The sequence below is a fragment of the Scyliorhinus torazame genome, chromosome 16 (genome assembly GCF_047496885.1).
Source record: "Scyliorhinus torazame isolate Kashiwa2021f chromosome 16, sScyTor2.1, whole genome shotgun sequence".
Taxonomy (NCBI): domain Eukaryota; kingdom Metazoa; phylum Chordata; class Chondrichthyes; order Carcharhiniformes; family Scyliorhinidae; genus Scyliorhinus; species Scyliorhinus torazame.
This window is the reverse complement of record NC_092722.1, coordinates 70,001,079-70,016,961: the sequence shown is the minus strand read 5'-3', so window position 1 is coordinate 70,016,961 and position 15,883 is coordinate 70,001,079. Positions and strand designations below refer to the sequence as shown.

General features: G+C 53.5%; 1 protein-coding gene across 1 annotated transcript in view; it reads right to left on the bottom strand.

The window, feature by feature from the left end:
• Window positions 1-15,883, bottom strand: part of LOC140392867 (alpha-2-macroglobulin-like) — a 525,178-nt gene that overhangs the window by 202,059 nt on the left and 307,236 nt on the right. Inside the window, exon 14 of the mRNA XM_072478610.1 lies at window positions 4,083-4,228. Within this exon, the coding sequence (XP_072334711.1) occupies window positions 4,083-4,228 (146 nt within the window). The remainder of the gene's footprint in view (window positions 1-4,082; window positions 4,229-15,883) is intronic.

Sequence of the window (15,883 nt, the reverse complement as noted above, 5' to 3'; positions counted from 1 at the left end):
CAGAGGCGCTCAACGCCATAGCCCAGTCTCAGCAGGCCATGGCCCAGTCTCAGCAGGCCATAGCCCAGTCTCTGCAGGCCATGGCTCAGTCTCTGCAGGCCATGGCCCAGTCTCAGCAGGCCATCGCTGAGGGCATCGGCGCCAGTGGCCATGTGCGAGCCGGCGTCGCACTGTCACAGACAGGGTTCGACAACCCCCTGGGCTCCATGGCTGCAAACCTGCAGACCCCTGTCGATACCAGCACGGGCCTCCAGGACTGGCAGCGCCAGATGTCGGGAGCGCGTCGGATGGCCAGTCCGTTCGCATCCCCCACCCATGTAGAGGCCTGGGGGCCATCGGGCACCCCGAGGGAGGAGGAGGTGGTGTGGTCCGTCCCGGCTCCCTCTGTAGGGGAGGTCCCGGTACACCGCGACACCTCGGACTCCCCCCCCTTCCGTCCCAGGTGCATCGGGTGGGCAACGGGCAGGACAGGCTGGCAGCTCGCCATCCCAGTCGCCCGGGCCGCAGCCTGGCCCATCTAGGCCAGGACGCCCCAGGAAACGGCCGCCAAAGGGATCCAGTGTCAGAGGGCAGGAATCACAGGAGTCCACCTCCAGTTCTGCTGTACCGTCTGGGGAACCACGTAGACGTAGTCAAAGGGCCCGTAAGGCCAAACAATTAGACACTGAGTAAGTTGGCACGGGTGCAGGGCACAGATGAGTTTTAGGGGCTAGGGCACGTGCATGAACTCCTTTGGTTATTAAAGTCAATGTTACACCTACCAAAGCTGCCTTTGTGCTCTGTCCAAAGTGTGCGGGCGTGTCATGTACGTTGAGCGCAAGTGTGTGTTTGACGGGTGGTCTTACCTCAGCCCCAGGTGAGTCTGCCCCCTTCCCCCTGGGCCGCCATCAACATCCCCCGGGCAGAGGACGGGACCGTGCGCTGCAGTGTCACAGCCGCATGCAGGGATGGTCCGGGTGGATGGTGGTACTGTGGCCATGGGTCAGACATAGTCCAACGATGTAGAGCCAGGAGCTCATCGGAGGCGGGTTGTCATCATCCTCCATGGCCTGCGATAGACACGCGTCCACCCGCAACTGGGTGAGCCCGGCCTGTTGTGCCGCCGGTGGATCGGCAATTGGGGGGGGGGGGTGGTGTGCATGCGGGTGGGGTGTGTGGGGTTGGGGAGGGGGGTGAGGGTGCTGGGTGGGTGGATGGGTGGGGGGTGTGGGTGGTCGGCTGTTGTCATGGTGTGTGGTCTGTGGCCATACTACCCGATTCCCACGCCCATCTAGTCAGTGAAGCGGGCGTCTATCAGTCTGTCCCGTGCCCGCTGGGCCAGCCGGTAACGGTGGACAGCCACCCGCCTGTGTCTACCCCGTCTGCCCTGACCATTGCCCCCATCCCCCTCATCTGGGGAGGACTGGGCCTCTTCATGCTGCTCCTCCACTCCGCCCTCCTCTGCCTGCGGCACATCGCCCCTCTGCTGGGCTATGTTGTGCAGGACGCAGCACACCACAATGATGCGGCCGACCCTATCTGACCGATACTGGAGGGCGCCCCCAGAGAGGTCCAGGCACCTGAAACGCATCTTCAGCACGCCAAAGCACCTCTCGATCACTCCCCTTGTCGCTACATGGGCATCATTGTAGCGGTTCTCCGCCTCATTGCGTGGCCTCCGTATAGGCGTCATCTGCCACGATCGCAATGGGTAGCCCCTGTCGCCCAGCAACCAGCCCCTCAGCCGGGGATGGCGTCCCTCGTACATGCCGGGGATGGATGACCGCGACAACACGAATGAGTCGTGTACACTGCCTGGGTGACGGGCGCAGACGTGCAGGATCATCATGCGGTGGTCGCAGACCACCTGTACGTGCATTGAATATGTCCCCTTCCTATTAGTGAACACGGCCCTGTTCTCTGCAGGTGGCCGCACGGCGACGTGCATCCCATCGATCGCGCCCTGGACCATGGGGAACCCGGCAACGGCAGAGAAGCCCACGGCCCGGGCATCTTGGCTGGCCCGGTCCACGGGGAAGCGGATGTAGCGGTGCGCCATGGCATAAAGGGCATCTGTCACTGCCCGGATGCACCGATGCACCGATGTCTGCGATATGCCGGACAGGTCCCCACTCGGTGCCTGGAATGACCCCGTTGCATAAAAGTTCAGGGCCACCGTAACCTTGACGGACACGGGGAGAGGGTGTCCCCCGCCAGTGCCACGCGGTGACAGGTGTGCCAGCAGGTGGCAGATGTGTGCCACGGTTTCCCGGCTCATCCGGAGTCTCCTCCTGCATTCCCGGTCCGTGAGGTCCTGGTATGACTGCCGGGGCCGGTACACACGGGGCGCCCTCGGGTGCCTCCGTTGCCGTGGGGCCGCGACGTCCTCCTCCCCCTCCTCGTCCTGTCGGTCAGGTGTCCCTCCAGCCTGGGCGGCTGCCGCCTGCCCCTCTGCGGCAGCCTACGCCGCCTCTCTGGCACGCTCCTCCTCCTCCTCCTCCTCCTCCTCCTCATCCAGGGCAACATAGACATGAGCGGCTGCCACCACGGCGGCCAACATCGCTGGATGGTCTGAAAACATGACGGCCTGGTGGGGGGGAGGGGAACGACGACATGTCATCATTGCCCATATCCCCTCCTCCCCCCAGCCAGGTGGCATGGACCGCATGGGTCCAACTGTTGGAGGCTGGCACCTGGCCAGGTGGACCAACTCATTTGCCCTCCCATCACCCACCCCGGCACGGACCCCCTCCCCAACCCCCAACCTCCACCCCAGCACGGACCCCCCCCCCCAACCTCCACCCAAGCACGGACCCCCCCCCCCCAACCTCCACCCCGGCACGGACCCTCTCCCCAACCTCCACCCCGGCACGGACCCCCACCCCAACCTCCACCCCGGCACGGTCCCCCTCCCCAACCTCCACCCCAGCACGGACCCCCCCCAACCCCCAACCTCCACCCCAGCACGGACCCCCCCCCAACCTCCACCCCAGCACGGACCCCCCCCCCCCCAACCTCCACCCCGGCACGGACCCCCTCCCCAACCTCCACCCCGGCACGGACCCCCCCCCAACCTCCACCCCGGCACGGACCCCCTCCCCAACCTCCACCCCAGCACGGACCCCCCCCAACCTCCACCCCAGCACGGACCCCCCCCAACCTCCACCCCAGCACGGACCCCCCCCCCCAACCTCCACCCCGGCACGGACCCCCTCCCCAACCTCCACCCCGGCACGGACCCCCCCCCCAACCTCCACCCCGGCACGGACCCCCCCCCCCAACCTCCACCCCAGCACGGACCCCCCCCCAACCTCCACCCCAGCACGGACCCCCCCCCCAACCTCCACCCCGGCACGGACCCCCTCCCCAACCTCCACCCCGGCACGGACCCCCTCCCCAACCTCCACCCCAGCACGGACCCCCCCAACCTCCACCCCGGCACGGACCCCCCCCAACCCCCAACCTCCACCCCGGCACGGACCCCCTCCCGGCACTCCCCCGGAGCCCAGCCTACTCTAACCCCCCCCCCCCACCCCCGCCGCACACACACACAAGCCGAGACACACCTCTCCTCACGCAATCAGTCTGCGGCCACGCCATTTCCTGCCCAGAGCCAACCCCCCAGGCCGTCACTCACCTCCTCGCTGGTCGGCGTGAGCCTGGAGCACCGGGTCACGCCGATGAAAAGGAGGTTTGATTCACGTCGACGTGAACGGTCATCACGTCGATGGGACTTCGGCCCATCCGGAAGGGAGAATATCGTCAGGCCGAAAATCGGCTGCCTTGCGCAGACCCGTGACATTCTCCGCGGCAGCGGCGCCATTAACGTCCCGCCGACTTTTCTCCCTTCGGAGACTTCGGCGGGGGCGGGGGCGGGATTCACGGCGGCCAACGGCCATTCTCCGACCCGGCGGGGGGTCGGAGAATGACGCCCAGGAAGAGGGAGTAGGACAGAGCACATTGGATTGGAAGATGGAGAGAAGGAGTGGGACAGAGCAGATTGGAGGGAGTGATAGAGAGAGGGAGTGTGACAGTGAAGATTGGAGGGGAATGGAGAGAGGGAGTGTGGTAGAGCTGAAACGGAGATCTGGAGTTCTGCTCACCTTGTTCTGGAAACATTTGGAAACCTGGAATTTTGCACTGTCACCAATTGTTTCCCCATCAGGGAGAACGGTAAAGACCAGGAGGCGAACAACCGGAGACATAGCAGCATTGATTGGGAGAGACAGGCGGAAATGTCCTTTTGTACCTGGAGAGGGAGAGAAAGAGAGTGTGAGAGTGTGAAAGAGAGAGAAAGTCAGAGACACAGAAAGTGAGGGATAGTGAGAGAGAGAGAGAGTGAGAGATAGTGGGCGAGAGGGAGCATGTGTGACAGAGCAAAAACAGGAAAGGCCAGGAGGTGAGCAACCGGAGAGATATCAGCATTGATCGGGAGAGAGAGGAGATAATGTCCTTCTGTTGCTGGGGAGAGAGACTGAGAATGTGAGTGAGAATGAGAGAGAGTAAGATGCAGAGAGAGAGAGCGTGAGAGAAAGAGTAAGACAGGGAAAGAGAGAGCATGAGGGAGAGTGAGAGAGAGAGAGAGTATTTGAGAGAGAGTGAGGGAGTGAGAGAGAGAGATAGAGAGAGAGAGAGGATTACGGGTTATGGGGAGAAGGCAGTAGAATGGGGATGAATGAGGGAGAGAGAGAGTGAGTGAGGGCAAGAGTGAGAAAGAGTGAGTGAGACACAGAGAACAGTAAAGGTCAGGTGAGCAACTGGAGAGATATCAGCATTGATCGGGAGAGAACGGTGAAAATGTCCTTCTGTTCACGGAGAGGGAATGAGTGTGAGAGAGAGAGAGAGAGAGAGAGGATTAGGAGTTATGGGGCGAAGGCAGGAGAATGGGGATGAGAAAAATATCAGCCATGATTGAATGGCGGAGCAGACTCGATGGGCCGAGTGGCCTAATTCTGCTCCTATGTCTAATGTTCTTATGAGAGAGAGAGAGAGAGAGAAAGGAAGTGTGAGAGAGACACAGAGAACAGTAAAAACCAGGAGGTGAGAATCCATAGAGATATCAGCATTGATCGGGAGAAGGTGGAAATTGTGGTGATATTCAGACATGCATATCTGTGTTTCAATATTTATATCTGTACTAATCAATAAAGCTGGTCATCAGTACATGTATTGACAGTTATGACCTCCTGCCAGTAGGTGGAGCCAGACATACATCATGTGACTGACGAGGCAGTTGGTAGCAGGACAGGATAGTAGGATGGTTGTATTTACAGTCGCTCTCAAGGAACTTAAATATCTTTGTCTGTGCTTGGTCTGTTGGTTACCTGCCCACGTTTTTAATAATAAATACTTGTTCTATGCATGTCTCCATGATCAGGGGAGCCATAAAACACAACAGAAATGTCCTTCTGTTCATGGAGATGAGTGTGAGAGAGAGTGAGAGAGACACAGAGAACGGTAAAGAACAGAAGATGAGCAACCGGATAGATATCAGCATTGATCTTGAGAGAGAGGTTGTAATGTCCTTCTGTACCTGGAGAGAGAGTGAGAATCTGTGAGTGAGAGTATGAGAGAGTCAGAGAGAGAGTGAGTTAAAGAGAGAGAGAAAAAGAGAGAGAGGAAGAGCGCGAGAGAGAGTGATAGCGAGAGAGAGTGAGGGAATGTGTGTGAGAGTGAGAGTGAGAGAGAGTGAGGGAGACACAGAATAGTAAAGACCAGAAGGTGAGCAACAGGAGAGATATCTGCATTGATCGGGAGAGAGGTGGAAACATCCTTCAAACCTGGAGAGTGAGGGAGAGTGAGTAAGAGTGTGAGACAGGGAGAAAGTCAGAGAGACAAAGAGAGAGAAAATGAGAGATGGGGAGAGAGATAGTGAGAGAGTGTGGGTGTGAGAGAGAGAGAAAGAGAGAACGGTAATGACCAGGAGGTGAGCAACTGATGAGATATCAGCATTGATCGGGAGAGGTGGAAATGTCCTTCTGTACCTGGAGAGACGAAGAGTGTATGTGGAAGAGAGCGAGTGTAAGAGAAAGCGAGTGTGAGAGAGAGTGAGACTGAGAGAGAGTAAGATACAGAGAGAAAGAGAGAGTAAGATAGAGAGAGAGCAAGAGAGAGAGAGAGAGCATGAGGGACAGTGAGAGAGTGAGAGACACAGAGAATGCTAGTGAGAGAAAGAGTGTGTAATACAAAGAACAGGGGATGTTCTTGTTCTTGTCGGATGGCCTGATTTATATTACAAGAACATTTGTAGATAAAGCTATAAACAATTTATTAACATTAACTGTGGGTAAACTATATACAAAATAACAGATGAATAACAGTAAGATCTTGCACCAGCAACCTCTCTCCAGCTTCCTCCAGCCAGTCTGAGGGGTCACCTGACTCTAACATTCACTTATAAAATAGTGAGAGTCCTAATGGTCAGTCAGTGAATTACAACACAACCAAATATCACTCCATCCCCTTTCCTTTGAGGAATAAATTAATACATTAATGCAATGGCTTTTCTGAACCAATTGCTGAATCTTCTACTCTCACAATGTCATCACTACTGAGAGGTGGTAAAATTCTGGACATTCTATCATATAACTGCTTTTGTTTTGCTTTAATGTTTTGTATTTCCTGCTGTACCACTGCATTCTCCTCCTTCTTTTCCAAGTATGGAAGTGTGGTACGCAACCTTCTATTCATTTTTAAAAATAAATTTAGAGTGCCCAATTCATTTTCTCCAATTAAGGGGCAATTTGGCGTGGCCAATCCACCTATCCTGCACACCTTTGGGTTGTGGGGGAAAAACCCACGCAAACACGGGGAGAATGTGCAAACTCCACACGGACAGTGACTTAGAGCCGTGATCGAATCTGGGACCTCGGTGCCGTGAGACAGCAGTACTAACCATTGCTCCACCGTGCTGCCCGCAACCTTCCACTCATTACTAACTCTGCTGGTGATCTACCATGTGACAATGGTGATGCTCTGTAACTCAATAGTGTGAGTTATGGATCAGATTGGCTGTCCATTGCTCTCTTCAACAACTGCTTAACAATATGTACATCTTTTTCGGCTTTTCCATTGGCTTGTGGGTACAACGGACTCGACGTGATGTGATTGAAATCATACGTGACTGCCATGTGTTGGCAATCTTTACAGCTAAAACAAAGACCGCTGTCACTCACGACAACTTGAGGAATTCCGTGTCTTGCAAAAATTGACTAAGTGTGCAGTATTACAATGCTTGCCGTTATGCTTGACAGTAGAGCCATTTCAGGATTGTTTGAAAAGTAGTCTATGATTATTAAATAATCTTTCCCTTGTAGATTAAATAGATCAATAGCTACTTTCTGCCATGGTGCCCTAGGTAAATCAGATATTTGCATAGGTTCTCTTGTTTGCTTGCAACGATGCATCTGGCATGTGTCCCAACAAATAACCATCCTGTCAATAACCCGGTTTATACCTGGCCAGTAAACAGAGTCACAAGCTCTCCGTTTACATTTTTCAATCCCTGGATTTCCTTTGTGTATCCTCTTTCGTACATCCTTGCGAAGAGATTGAGGTATGACTATAGGATTGGATTGGATTTTGTTTATTGTCACGAGTACCGAGGTACAGTGAAAAGTATTTTTCTGCGAGCAGCTCAACGGATCATTAAGTACAAGAAAATTTTAAAAAAGAAAAGAAAATACATAATAGGGCAACACAAGGTACACAATGTAATAACATAAACACCGGCATCGGGTGAAGCCTACAGGGGTGTAGTGTTAATCATGCCAGTCCATTAGAGGGTCGTTTAGGAGTCTGGTAACAGCGGGGAAGAAGCTGCTTTTGAGTCTGTTCGTAAGTGTTCTCAGATTTTTGTATCTCCTACCCGATGGAAAAGTTGGAAGAGTGAGTAAGCCGGGTGGGAGGGGTCTTTGATTATGCTGGCCGCTTTCCCCAGGCAGCAGGAGGTGTGGATGGAGTCAATAGATGGGAGGCACGTTTGTGTGATGGACTGGCTGTGTTCACGACTCTGAAGTTTCTTGCGGTCTTGGGCCAAGCAGTTGCCATACCAGGCTGTGATGCAGCCAGATAGCATGCTTTCTATGGTGCATCTGTAAAAGATGGTAAGGGTTAATGTGGACATGCCGAATGTCTTTAGTTTCCTGAGGAAGTATAGGCGCTGTTGTGCTTTCTTGTTGGTAGCGTCGACGTGGGTGGACCAGGACAGATTTTTGGAGATGTGTATGACCCCAAACGATGATATCACCCACGTACACACGTACACCTTTGATGCCTTTGATTATGTGCTCCATGGAACGGTGAAAAATTTCTGATCCCGAAATTATGCCAAATGTTGGACACTGCCTTAATTGTGCCTTTGACCACGTCTTTTGCACAGAAATACTTTGTCCTGATCTTTAACCTGTTTGTTGGTGTGTGAGAAGCTGTAGGAACTGCAGAGAGAGATAGAGTGAGGGAGAGTGAGCAAGAGAGAGGGAGAGAGTGTGAGAGAGAGAGAGAAAGACAGAAAGTTAGTGAGAGAGAGAGTGTGTGTGGGAGAGAAAGTGAGAAAGAGTGAGAGAGAGATTGAGAATGCGAGAGACACAGAGAATGGTAAAGACCAGGAGGTGAACCACCAGAGAGATATAAGCATTGACCGGAGAGAGCTGTGGAAATGCCTTTCTGAACCCCGAGAGAGAGAATTAGAGGGATGTAGAGAGTGAGGGAGAGAGAAAATGAGAGAGCTATCTCTGAGAGTGAACAAGAGAGAGAGTGAGAGGGAGTAGGTGTCACAGAGAACAGTAACGTCCAGGACATGAACAACCGGCGAGATATAAACATTGATCCGGAGAGGTGGAAATGTCTTTCTGAACCTGCAGGGAGAGTGTAATGATTTAGACCAGGCTTTTGAGATTGGCCAATTGGAATACGAGTTCCCTGATTAGTGGGCCCATCAGGGAACCTCTTCTCTGTATATAACAGGGAGTGTCAGATCCCTGCACTCCCAGCATAGACAGTAAGCTGAATGCATGTGGCTGTACTGCTGTTGGTTTTTTAAAAAATATTTCTTTATTCTCCTCCTTTTTCACATTTTCTCCCAAATTTACACCCACCAACAATAAACAATAATCAGTAACAAATATGTCAATCCCCATATCAATAACAACGATCCCATCCTCCCATCAAACCCAAAACATTCGGCCACATAAACAAATGACGAAAAGGAATCAGGAATTACCCATAGCCACCATCAACACCCACCGCCTCTTCCCCCCAACCCTCCCACGGCCCCCCCCCCCAACTCCAGTTCTTGAAAGTGCATAATGAATAATGCCCATGAATTGTAGAACCCTTCTATCCTCCCCTCAGTTCAAACGTAACCTTCTCAAGAGTCAAGAATTCCAACAGATCCCCCCGCCACGCTAGGGCACAAGGTGGAGAGGTTGCTCTCCAACCCATCAGGATCCGCCTCTGGGCGATCAAAGAGGCGAAGGCTACAACATCTGCCTCTGGACCCGTTTCCAACCCTGGCTGGTCCAACATCCCGAATATGGCCTCCCGGGGGCCCGGGTCCAGTTTCACGTGCACCACTTTCGAAATTACCCTAAAAACCTCCTTCCAGTAATCCTCTAGCTTTGGACAGGACCAAAACATATGAACGTGATTAGCGCCCCCCCCCTCCCCCCCCCCCCCCCCCCCCCCGCAACGTTCACACACATCTTCTACTCCTTCAAAGAATCGGCTCATCCTCGCCCTCATGAGGTGTGCTCTGTATACCACCTTCAGCTGTATCAGCCCCAACCTCGCGCACGAGGTGGAGGCATTCACTCTCCAGAGCACCTCACACCAGAACCCGTCCTCCATCTCCTCTCCCAACTTTTCCTCCCATTTTGCTTTGATCCCTTCCAGTGGTGCCTTCTCCTCTTCCAAAATAGCTCCGTAAACCACTGACACTACCCCCTTCTCCAGTCCCCCTGTCGTCAGCACCTCCTCCAGCAATGTGGAGGCCGGCTCCTCCGGGAAGTTCTGTATCTCCTTTCTGGCAAAATCTCGAACCTGCATGTATCTAAACATTTCCTCCTGCTCCAGCCCATACTTCGCTTCCAGCTCCTTTAATCCTGCAAACCGACCCCAAGAAACAAATCTTTCAGTGTCTTAATTCCCTTCTCCCATTTCTGAAAACTTCCATCCCACCTCCCTGGCTCAAATCTGTGGTTCCCCCGAATTGGCATTTCCCTTGACCCTGCCCCCAACCCGAAATGTTGGTGAACCTGCCTCCAAATTCTCAATGAAGCTATGATTACCAGACTCCTTGAGTACTTCCCCGGGGCTATCGGGAGAGGCGCTGTTGATAGTGCTTTCAATCCCGACCCCCTGCACAAACTCTCCTCCACTCTGACCCACTGGGAATCAACCCCTCTTACCCAGCTCTGCACCTTCTCCACATTCGCTGCCCAGTAGCAATACATCAGGTTCGGAAGACCCAAACCCCCTGCCTGCCATCCCCTCTGTGGTAGCACCTTTCTAACTCTGGCCACCTTCCCTCCCCATATGAACGACGTAATCCTCCCCTCAATCTCTCTGAAAAAAGCCTTTGGCAGGAAAATCGGCAGGCATTAAAAATAAACAGAAATCGTGGCAACACGTTCATTTTAACCGCCTGTACCCGACCCGCCAGTGACAGAGGGAGACCATCCCCCCTTGCCAGATCAGCTTTCACTCTCCCCACCAAACTAGAAATGTTGTACCTACGAAGCCCCCCCCCCCCGCCCCCCCCGCCCCCACTCCCGGGCAACCTGCACCCCCAGGTACCTAAAGTGAGTCCCTGCCCTACGGAATGGAAGCCCCCCCACCCCTGCCCCCACCCCCGGCCGAGACACCACAGAATACCCACACTTGTCTAGATTCAGCTTGTACCCCGAGAAAGACCCAAACACTCGAAGCAGCTCCAATATTCCTCCTATCGACACACTCGGTTCTGACACATATAACAGCAAGTTATCGGCATATAAGGACACCCTATGCTCTATCTCCCCCCTCCCGCACTACTCCTTTCCATACCCCCTTCATAATGCGATGGCCAATGGCTCAATAGTGAGTGCAAACAGCAGGGGGGACATAGGACATCCCTGCCTAGTTCCACGGTGGAGAGAAAGGTATCTCGAGCTGATGTTGTTTGTGCGGACACTCGCCCTCGGCTCCTTATATAGTAGCTTTACCCAGTTCACAAATCTTGGTCCAACCCCAAACTGCTCCAGAACTGCCATCTCGTACCCCCATTCTACCCGGTCAAACGCCTCCTCAGCGTCCAGTTCCACAACCACCTGTTTCCTTCCCCTCTGCCGGTGCCACAACGACGTTCAATACCCTTCTAACGTTTGAAAAGAGCTGCCTCCCTCTCACGAACCCTGTCTGATCTTCACCTATCACCTTCGGGAGGCACTCCTCCAGCCTACCCGCCAGTACCTTCACCAATACTTTTGCGTCCACATTCAGAAGCGATATGGGCCGATACAACCCACACTCCGTCGGATCCTTATCATTTCTTAGCAACAGTGAAATCGATGCCTGCCCCAAGGTTTGTGGCAACACCCCCTTCCCTATCGCCTCTTCAAACATCCCCCCCATCAGGGGTGCCAGCTTATCCTTGAATTTTTTATAATATTCCACCGGAAACCCATCCGGCCCCGCCACCTTCCCCGACTGCATCCACCCAATCGCATCCTTTATCTCCTGCTCCACTATCGCTCCTTCTAATGTAACCCTGTCCCCCTCCCCTAACCCCGGGTACTCCAACCCATCTAGAAACTCCTGCATCTCACGGTCTCCCCCAGGTGGCTCTGACCTGTACAACCTCTCATAAAATTCCTCAAAAACCTTGTTAATCAGATCCGGAGCCAACTTCCCTGCCCTATCCCTCACCTGCACAATTTCCTTTGCCTCTGCTTCCCTTCAGTGCTGACCTGCTAACAGACAGCCTTATCTCCATGTTCGTAAACTGTACCCCTTGCTCGTCTCAGTTGGCGCACCACCTTCCTGGTAGATAGTCGGTCAAAGCTCGCCTGTAGTTCCTTCCTCTTTTCCAGCTTTGCTGGGTCCCCATCCTCTGCATAACTCCTATCTACCTCCAACATCTCATCTATTACCCTCTGCCGCTCCAACCTTTCCTTTTTGTCCACCCTGGCCTTAAACGAGATCACCTCCCCCCTCACCACCGTCTTTAGAGCCTCCCAGACGACCGCCTTCTACACCTCACCCGTACAGTTGAAACCTACATATTCCTTAATTAACTTTTCAATTTTGTCACAGAACACTTGGTGCCCCAAAAGTCCCACATCTAATTTCCACCCCGGCTTCTGCGCTACCCCCTTCTTCAACACCATATCCACCCAATGCGGAGCATGATCTGACACTGCAATTGCCAAGTATTCCGACCCCTTAACCCCAGCCAGCAAAGCCTTCCCCACCACAAAAAAGTCGATCCGCGAATATACCTTATGGACTGCTGAGAAAAACGAGTACTCCCGTTCCCTCGGGTGCAGGAACCTCCAAGGGTCCACCCCGCCCATTTCCACCATTAGCCAGCTAATGCCATCGTCCCCCCACCTGATGGGACTAGCGAGCGCGGCCGTGACCTGTCCAACCTTGGCTCCTGTACCAAGTTCCAGTCCCCACCCACTATCAGTTCATGTGTGTCCAAGTTGGGGATGGCCCCAAACACCTTCTTTGCGAATCCCACATTGTCCCAATTGGGGCTGTATACACTTAACAGCACCACTAATCTCCCCTCCAGCGCCCCGGTCACAATCACATATATACCCTCCTGATCTGCCACCACCTTCTCAATCTGGAAGCGTACTCTTTTGCTGACCATTACCGCTACCCCTCGAGCCCTTCCGTCAAATCCAGAGTGAAACACCTGACTCACCCAGCCCTTTTTAAGTCTCACCTGGTCCTTCACCCTCAAGTGAGTCTCCTGCAGCATTGCTACATCGGCTTTCAAACTTTTAAGATGCGCAAGCACCCTTAACCTCTTGACAGGACCTCCTAACCCCCTCACATTCCACGTGACTATCCTAACTGGGGGTCTCTCACCCCCCTCCCCCCACACTTTTTATCCACCATCATCATACCACCGGGCCCTGCCCCGTGAGCCTGACCCGCCCCTATCCAATATTAACATCGAACCCCTTCCCCCTCCTCCCAAAACCCCGCCCTACATTTCCTCTCGAAAAAACATCTCCCAGCATCAATACCTTTGCCCCCACCCCTCGCTCGCCTCGTAAGCCCATCGAAACCTGCTAACCAGACTCCAATGTCTGCAGCCCTCCTCTCACCTCACATCCGTTCACTAGCCGACGTTAGTTAGCTAGCGCGGTTGGTTCCCCACGCCAAGATATACCGTCCCCTCCCACCCAGACCCAGAGAAAGAAAAAACAAAAACAACAATCCAACCCATACAATTCACTAAACTAAGATATAACCGTCGCAACACAGAATGCCAATCAACCCAACCATTAACTTGAACTCTGTAACAAAGTGAAGAGAAGTAAATTACAATACACGTCAGTAAAAAGAAAGTTGTAACATTTATACATTTTCCAGCTCCCCAATCACAGTCCACAGTCTCTCTTCCAGCTCCGCTCCTCACATCTGTCCCAAGCCTTCTGCCCTCACGAACGCCTCAGCCGTCTCCGCTGTCTCGAAATAAAAGTCTTTGGCACCATACGTCACTCTCAGCTTCGTGGGGATACCAAACCAAATCGCACCCCCTTCTTGTACAGTGCCGCCTTCACTCGCCCGAACGCCGCTCGTCTTTTTGCCAACTCCACCATCAGGTCCTGGTAGATCCGAACTCCAGCACCATCCCACTGCACCTCACACTTCTGCTTCGCCCAGCTTAACACATTCTCCTTCATGCAGTACTTATGGAAACAGATGATTACTGCTCTTGGCGCCTTAACGACCAATGAGCTTGGTCCAGTTCGTACCGAGAGGGTTCTCACCCTCCCCCATCAGCTCCGCCAACCTCTTAGCGAAGTACTCGGTTGGCCTTGGACCCTCTATCCCTTCGTGCAAGCCTACAATTCTCAGATTGTGCCACCTCGAGCAGTTCTCCAAGACCTCAAACTTTGCTTGGAGTCCTCTGTTGACCTCCACCGCCCTCCGCAGCTCGTCCCCCTTCGAGGTGAACTGGTCGCTGTGATGCAACACGGCCTCCTCCACTTCCTCCATCTTCTCGCCCTGCTCTCTCACCTCGCCCGATGTCTTTGCCACAGCTACTCTCACCGGGGCGATTGCCTCCTCCACCATTGACTTCAATGCGACTGCCATCTCCTTCCTCAAAGCCTCCATGTGCCTCGCAAACTGCTTTTCCAGCTCCACCGCCATCACCTCGGTCATCTTCTCCACCGTAAGTAGTGCGGTCCCACCATGCGGTCCGGCCTCCGCCATCTTGTCAGCACTTTTGCTCGTCCTCTCATTCAACGGCGAGCCCGCGTTTCCTCCCTTCCTCGACGCTGCTTTTCTCATCCTTTAACGGCTTATTATTTTTCCTTTTTCTCACTCTTCCTTCCTTCTTCAATCTCAAATGTCTTTAAAACTTCTTTCTCTTCTTTTTTTTTTGTGGACCTCCAGAATTTCCCTGGGACCGGGTTTCAGTCTACTTACCACATTCTAGGCGGGGGCCATCCGTTGTGGGATATCGCACCCCGCCTCGGCCTCCATTTGGCTCCGCCCCCGCTGCTTCTTTCAAGTTTTCAGGAGAGAGAGCAAAAAAAATAAATGTTCTCTTTTCCTCTCCGTGCTCTTTGAGCCCTTCTGCTACTGTTGGTTTTGTTGATAAAAGGTATCCAGGTGTCGGGACTTCTGCCTCCGTGGACTTATTACAGAGAGGGAGAGAGATAATGAGAGGCTGAGAGAGAGGTGGAAATGTCCTTCTGAACCTGGAGAGAGAGAGAGAGCGGTTGGGAGAGAGGTGGCAATGTCCTTCTGAACTGAGAGGGAGAGAGAATGAGAGAGAGGTGGAAATGTCCTTCTGAACCTGGAGGGAGAGGGAGAGAGAGAGAATGAGAGACTGAGAGAGAAGTGGAAATGTCCTTCTGTACCTGGAGAGAGAGGGAGAATGAGAGGCTGAGAGAGAGGCGGATTTGTCCTTCTGAACCTAGAGAGAGAGAATGAGAGACTGAGAGACAGAGAGAGGTGGAAATGTCCTGCTGTACCTGGAGAGAGAGAGAGAGAGAGATTGAGAGAGGTGGAAATGTCCTTCTGAACCTGGAGGGAGAGAGAGAGAGACAGTGGGGAAGAGAGAGAGAGAGAGAGAGAGACCGAAAGAGAGGTGGACGTGTCCTTCTATACCTGAGGAGAGTGAATGAGAGTCAGGGAGAGAGAATGAGAGTCTGAGAGACAGGTGGAAATGTCCTTCTGCACCTTGGGAGAGAGAGAGAGAGAATAAGAGTCTGAGAGAGAGATGGATTTGTCCTTCTGAACCTAGAGAGAGAATGAGAGACAGAGAGAGGTGGAAATGTCCTTCTGAACTTGAAGAGAGAGCGAACGAGAGACTGAGAGAGAGGTGTGAATGTCCTTCTGGACCTGGGGAGGGAGGGGGGGGGGAAGAGAGAGAGAGAGAGATTGAGAGATTGAGAGGTGGAAATGTCCTTCTGGACCTGGGGGGAGAGAGAGGTGGAAATGTCCTTCTATACCTGGGGGGGGGAGAAAGAGAGTCAGGGAGAGAGAATGAGAGTCTGAGAGAGGTAGAAATGAATGCTCTTCTGTACCTGGAGAGGGAGGGAGAGTGACAGAAACCGAGAGAGATGGAGAGACAGAGAGGTGGAAATGTCATTCTGTAGCTGGAGAAAGCGAGAGTGAGAGAGAGAGTGTGTGTGATTGAAAGAGTGAGAATGTGTGAGAGACTGAGAGAGCG